Genomic DNA, 6,892 nt, shown 5'->3' with positions numbered 1-6,892 from the left:
TAGTAAAAAAAATAAAAAATACCTCTACATCATGTATTACACACTCTAAAGAGTTTATGGTTTCAAAACCTCTTGTCTCTGGAAGACGAACGACACGGTATTGGAGCATGAAGAATTTCATGACACTGTAAATAAATAAGTTGAAAGGGTTGTTAGGAACAAGTGTAATTAGATTTTGATGATACCAAGTCCTTAGGAAATTAGACCCCCATTTTTTTTTTCTTGAGATTCATTTATCTTTCGTTGTTTAACGAAATGGGTTTGTAACTTAGAGAAGGACTCGTGTTCAGCTGAAAGAAAACACGAGTCATGCTTTTGAAGAAGAAAAGAAGATCAAGAGAAGCCCAAGAGAACAACTTAGACCAAAAGATGGAAGGGTCTAAGTCTCGTGTAAACGTCAAATGATAAGGAATAGTCAAAGTCAGACTCGAGACTGAGAGTCAAAGTCCGACTCGAAAAGACAACTTCTACATGATAATACAGAAGTATATTTGTCTAAGTCTCATAGCTGGGCAAATCATCCTAGACAAAATGAGTCCTAGGAATGATATTTTCAAAAATCAAGGAGCATTAAATGATTGGTACTTTTGTGACTGGATAAAGACAAACAACTTTTTGTTGCCAACGGCTACACAGTACGCCACATTAAATGCTCCAAGCCCAGTGGTTATTACACGCTGGTCAATAGGTTTAAATCTCCATCTCCCTCCAACGGATGGATTTTGCTTTCCTATAAATACCCTTCTTCTCCATTTGAAGAAGGTTCTGATTTTTATCACTCGATTATTATCTGCAAAGCTTTTCAACAAGTATCATCCTAAAGCTTTCAAAACTTGTGTGTGTAGTTGTGAAACTTTTTCAAACAGATCATCTAGACTTCAAGTCTTCACAACACAAGGAAATCTTGCACCTTATATTTGAAGATTCAAGCATCATCAAAACAAGATTTCACAAGTTGGAGAATATCGTTATTTCTTTCCAACCCTCAACTCTGAAGAAGACATTGATATAGGCGGAGTAAACTCTACGAGTTGAGAAACCTACGCAAGTAGCTGTCCAGCTTAGTGATTAAGGAAGTTAGCTTGTTTAGTTTGTACTATGAGTGATAGTGCAAACCCTTTCAAAAGTTGTGAAAGAAGAGTAGAGTAGACTTCGTTAATAGCTGAACCACTATAAAAATCTCTCTCTCACTCTCTCTTTAATTTACTTTTGGTTATTTATCTGCGTTGCATTGCATTCATATTGATCAAACCCTAATTTTCTTAACGAAAGAGTGCGAAGAATACTCTAAAACGAACTCACATACTTTCCACTGGGCATTACTCCCCGAGAGTTGTTTTCAAAAAAAATTGGAATAGAGTCTATTCACCCCCCTCCCCTCTAGACTCTCTTTCGACCCTATCGGGACCAACAAGTGGTATCAGAGCAGTTACCTTGAACGGTAAACGCTTTGAATTTACTGCTTGGTAGATCACATCTCAAAAAAACCCTAAAATTTCATTTTATCTTTGCACAAATTTTTCTAAAATGGAAAATGAACATGGGCATAGATCTAGACCTCTTGCTTTTAGCTTGGCTAAATTTGATGACTGGAAGGTTCGAATGCATGCTCACCTTTCAGCAATTCACGATGAAATGTGGGATGTTATCACAGATGGACTTATCACAGTCAAGATGGTCAACACGAATGCAGCTGCACAAGGAGCAGATCCTGATCTACTGATCCCGAAACCTAAGACACAACTTACTACCGAAGAAAGAACAAGGGCAAATCTAGACAATGTTGCTAGGGACATCTTGTACAAGTCTCTTGACGAATCCTTATTTCCAAGAGTGAGAAAATGCACAACGGCAAAGGAAATTTGGAACACTCTGATGGAGATTGGTGAATGTGATGAGCAAGAAAATGAGAACAAGCTGACAATGGCCATGAAGAGGTTTGAGGACTTCAAAATGAATCCTAATGAAACAATCGGCCAGATGGATATTCGCTTCACGAAACTTTTGGGAGAAATATCTGATTTGGGCAAAGAGCCAACCAGAAAGGAAATCATCCTCAAGATTCTTCGAGGTCTACCAAAGTCGTGGGATATGAAAGTAACAGCGATGAGAGATCATCGAGACTTAAAGACTGTTCAGAGCTCACAGATTTTCAGTGGTCTAAAAGCCTACGAATTCAAGTACGAACCCAAGAGTAGTGAAGAACCCTAAACTAGAAATATAGCTCTCGCAGCAAACTAGCAAACATCGACATCTAGCAGGTCGAACTCTAATCCATCTGATTTTTTATATGAAGAACAATTTGCTTTATTTGTGAGGAAATTTAAAAGGTTCATAAGGAAAAACAACTTCCAAGAACTCCAAACATTCTCAAGCCCCTCAAGTCAAAGGTAGGGAGAAAGATTACCTCATTCGAAGAAATAGGAATCTGAGGAGGCACAAGTGTTGTGTTATAATAGCCGAAAGCCAGGACATTTCAAAGTGAATTATCCTCACCCCATGGTCCGCAAATATCATGATCAGGAACCCAGCACAAGCTCTCCAAATGAAAGGAACGATGCTGTCGAATCAAGGAAAGACAAAGCAAGATATGAGTCCAATTAGCAACAACATGACAGGAGAAGGAAAGCAATGGCTGTGAATGAGACAAGTGACGTGGCTGAACTCGAAACAAGCACGTCAAACTCTAGCTTGGATAGTGAAAGCTCAAAGGGCGAAAAAGGACTCCTGTGTCTATTTAGTCGAGAAGAAGACGAGAACAGCTGGTGCCTGATGGCCAAAGATGATGAGGTAAATTCTCAATCCTCCTCATCTACTCAAATAGAGTCTAGTTCTGGTAGTGAGGAAAGTGTTGAATTTGGAAGATGGATGGTCTGGCGGGTGGAGAATAACACCACCCGCCAGTTAGGCGGAAGTAATATGAAGAATCAAGGAATAGGAAATGTGTATAAGAATGAAAATATATTAATATTCTCTCTGTTTCTAATACAGAAACACAGTACATATATATACACAAAGACATAACTGTAAATAACTACCCGTAACTTACACCTATTCATAAACAGACACAACCCTATAGATAAACCTATCTATTTAGTTTTCAACACTCCCCCTCAAGCTGGAACATCTAGAAGTTCCAAGCTTGGATTAAAACATACACACTACATTACAAATGAAGATTAAAAGCAGCTAGAGAATAACAGTGCTAGATGGCTTCGGAGGGACAATGATATACACAATCCTTGGGAAAGAAGGCACCAGGGGCGATTAACACGAACACCCTCACAGCAACATAAGCACTCCCTTGAGAAGCCGATGTCCGCGGTAGCTTACTCTAGATGGCTCACACTCCAGACTCTTCTCGGCACTAGGTAGCCCTTTTCCCCTTTGGATGGCTTCACTCCAGACCTTATCAAGTACCAGGTAGCCCTTTTCTAGGTCGCCCCCTCCGCTAGACCGGCACCGGATGGGTGGACGGCTTCACTCTGGATAGCTTTCACTCCGGACTCTTCTCGGTTTCCTTTGAACCTTATCAAGCAGCGGGCAGCCCTCTTCCAGGTAGCCCTTTCCCACCACACTCCAGCCTCTCAACAAGAGCACCAAAGTAATGACAAATACACCCAAAGAGTGTGAAGTATGAATACCGAGAGCACCACATATGATTGTTGTTTATACCCCTTATTATAGGATAAGTGAATAACAAAAGAGACTTTCGGAAAAAAAACAAAAGGTACCAAACTTGAAAACCCTAGGGAATAAATATGTATACCGAAAGAAATAACTACGGTTATACCAAAAGCACCCCGGAAAGAAGTTTGGCAACAAACCCATAAGCCTTCAAACTTCACCAAAAGGTCCAAAGGGGAAAACAACAATCTGAAACACTTTTACTGGAAAAACACACCACAGCAAGCCCAACGCAGATGGAATCTCGGGTAACTGACGGAGATTTATGGAGATTTTCGCCGGAAAATTCTGCCGGAGGTGGGCTCACGCGCCGGCGCGTGAAAGAAGGTCGCCGGCGCGTGACGCCGGCGGTGGCGCGTGATGACGACGGCGATGACGGATGGCGATGAAATTTTCCAGATAGGGTCGAAATAAGGAGAGGAATTCATCAGTGTGGGAGGTGAGACCAAAAAACCACCAGAGATGAAGAGATCTGAGGAAAACAATTTGTGCTCCGGCAAACTGTGACGGCGCGTGTGGGCGCGTGCAGCGGCGGATGACACCGGCGTTTCTTGGGTAAGGTCGCGACGTGATTCCGAGAGTGACTGTGGTTGTAGATTTTGAAGCAAACCACCATAGATACGTCGGAATTCAAGAGGCAGTCTCAGGCTACTGTTTACGCCGGAAAATGTAAGGAAAAAGCCCTAGGAAAGTGGCTCTGATACCATGTTGAATTTGGAAGATGGATGGTCTGGCGGGTGGAGAATAACACCACCCGCCAGTTAGGCGGAAGTAATATGAAGAATCAAGGAATAGGAAATGTGTATAAGAATGAAAATATATTAATATTCTCTCTGTTTCTAATACAGAAACACAGTACATATATATACACAAAGACATAACTGTAAATAACTACCCGTAACTTACACCTATTCATAAACAGACACAACCCTATAGATAAACCTATCTATTTAGTTTTCAACAGAAAGTTCCATGGATTCGGTTGTAAAACTGATGAGAGACTTTCAAGTTGTAAAAAACACATACTCCAAGTTGAAAGAAGAAAACTCTCAACTTATGATCAGTTATGATGAGCTTAGACGCGTTAGAATTAAAAACATCGAGTTAGCCATCGCTAATGATCAACTCGAAAAGAAAGTTCATCTTCTTAAGGAGGAGTGCACAGAGAGAGAGTTACGGGAGCAAAATCTACGAGAGGTCATTGCATCTTTCACTAATTCATCTAAGATGATAGATCGAATGGTGAATGCATCAAGACCACCAAGGGAAAAAGCTGGAATTGGCTATAACCCAAGCTCCTCATCACATATCTTACTGAACAAACCTATGGATTCTTCTTCTAGTGGAGGTTTAAAATCTATGTTTGTTCAAGGACCAACCCAGATGCCCGAGCCAATGAATCATATTGACAAGGGTAAGGTACCACAAATTGCAAGCCATTCTAAAGGAAAGGCTGTCCAATGTGTTGTGGAACCAACAAATGGAAATTTATCGAAAGGCAATCCTAGACATGTCAATAATGTCAAAAGGAATGGATCGAAAGTAAATAGACCGAGTCTACATTACAAAAAGGGTCAGCCTACGAGAAACAACCGTTTGAAGGTAAACCTTAATGCTAAGCAGAGGCAAGTTCGTTCGGTGAATCAACGCAGGGGTTATTCACATGGAAACCAGAAAAATGAACGAAACGGGTATGCTAAACCTGAGAGGTCACTTAGAAAACCAATGAAAGGCGACGGAAGGAGTGGACCTTCTGAGGAAGACTGGCTTGTGTTCCCCGAACCTTTGTCGAAAGCAAAATTCGAGAAGATTCATAGACACAAACAGATTAACTATTCTAAGGTGTAGCGCAATCCACCCGAAACCTATTTTCAAAGACGATACAAGGTCAAAACTTTTGCAAAAATCCCTTATACATATCGCGCGTTTAATGGATACAGGGGACCAAGGATGAGTAATACCAACTCTACGTTCGTCTGGATCCCAAAACTATCAGCTAACCCTCAAGGACCCGAGAGCGAAGGGGTACCTAAGATTGCATAATTGTTTATTTCAGGATAACAGGGTCATATGGTACATTGATAGTGGTTGCTCAAGACATATGACAGGAGACAAATCAAATCTGAGCAATTTTAAAGAAGTCGATGGCACGAAAGTAATATTTGGAGGGGAATCTGGTGGAAAAACGAAAGGAGTAGGAGACATCATCAAAAATGAAATAATCATTCGAGAAGTCTCTTATGTTGAAGGATTGAAGTTTAACTTTCTAAGCACTAGTCAATTTTGTGACAAGGGATATAAAGTTGAATTTTCAAAAGACAAATGCAATGTGATCAGCACAGAGAATGGAGATATCATACTATCTACTAGTCGAAAGAAAAATATGTATGTTGTATCTTGGAAGCTTTCTAAGGCAAACGTGTGTCTCATGGCCAAGAGTAATGCTGATTTAAGTTGGGAGTGGTATAGCAAGTTGAATCACTTAAATCTCAAGACAATCAGGAAGTTAGCAAAAGGAAATCTGGTAGAAGGCTTACCGAAAGTATCATACATCAAGGACAAAATATGTGATGCGTGTTAGAAGGGCCAGCAGATTAAATTTTCTTTCAAGTCAAAATCCATAGACACAAACTCTTGACCTCTAAGTCTCTTACATATGGACTTATTTGGCCCAGTTGATCCACCAAGTTTAAGTGCACGAAAATACACACTTGTTGTGGTAGATGACTTCACCAGATACACATGGACAGTCTTTTTGAAAGGAAGAACGAAACTGAGAAGATGTTACCAGATTTACTAAGACAACTTCAAAATGCGAAAGCAGTCAGTATCATAAGAATCAGATCAGGGCACTGAGTTCGTGAACAAAGTCATCTCAGATTTCTGTGGACAGAATGGCATATTCCATAAACTCTAGGCAGCCAAAACCCCTCAACAAAATTGTGTTGCTGAAATGAGAAACAGAACTCTAAAAGAAGCAGCCCGAACCATGATAGCTCACTCAAGATTGCCAAAACGATTTTGGGCTGAGGCGATCAACACAACATGCTATACCCAGAATCGATCCCTCATCAATAAAGCTCATGGACTCACTCCCTACGAGCTATGGAAAGGTAAGAAACCTGTAATTAGTTATTTTTATATCTTTGGATGCAAGTGTTTCGTCCATAACAATGGGAAGAGTCATCTGAAAGCTTTTGACAAA

General features: G+C 40.5%; 1 protein-coding gene across 1 annotated transcript; it reads left to right on the top strand.

The window, feature by feature from the left end:
- The first annotated feature begins 2,631 nt into the window (after nt 1–2,631).
- On the top strand, nt 2,632–6,268 carry LOC109188716. The gene is made up of 3 exons (XM_019339346.1): nt 2,632–2,871; nt 4,642–5,529; nt 5,744–6,268. The coding sequence occupies exons 1-3, from the start codon at nt 2,632–2,634 to the stop codon at nt 6,266–6,268; spliced, it is 1,653 nt and encodes a 550-aa protein (XP_019194891.1).
- The last annotated feature ends 624 nt before the right edge of the window (nt 6,269–6,892 follow it).

Source organism: Ipomoea nil, unplaced genomic scaffold (assembly GCF_001879475.1).
Source record: "Ipomoea nil cultivar Tokyo-kokei standard unplaced genomic scaffold, Asagao_1.1 scaffold1474, whole genome shotgun sequence".
In the NCBI taxonomy this organism is placed as follows: Eukaryota; Viridiplantae; Streptophyta; class Magnoliopsida; order Solanales; family Convolvulaceae; genus Ipomoea; species Ipomoea nil.
This window is presented reverse-complemented; position numbering and strand designations above follow the sequence as displayed.

What these genes read in the sequence shown, in the direction of transcription:
- LOC109188716 (XM_019339346.1), top strand. Translation starts at nt 2,632, where the DNA reads ATGGCTGTGAATGAGACAAGTGACGTGGCTGAACTCGAAACAAGCACG. An exon ending in TTGAATTTGGAAGATGGATG is followed by an intron (nt 2,872 to 4,641) that starts GTCTGGCGGGTG and finishes CTATCTATTTAG; the next exon opens with TTTTCAACAGAAAGTTCCAT. An exon ending in AACAGATTAACTATTCTAAG is followed by an intron (nt 5,530 to 5,743) that starts GTGTAGCGCAAT and finishes TGTTTATTTCAG; the next exon opens with GATAACAGGGTCATATGGTA.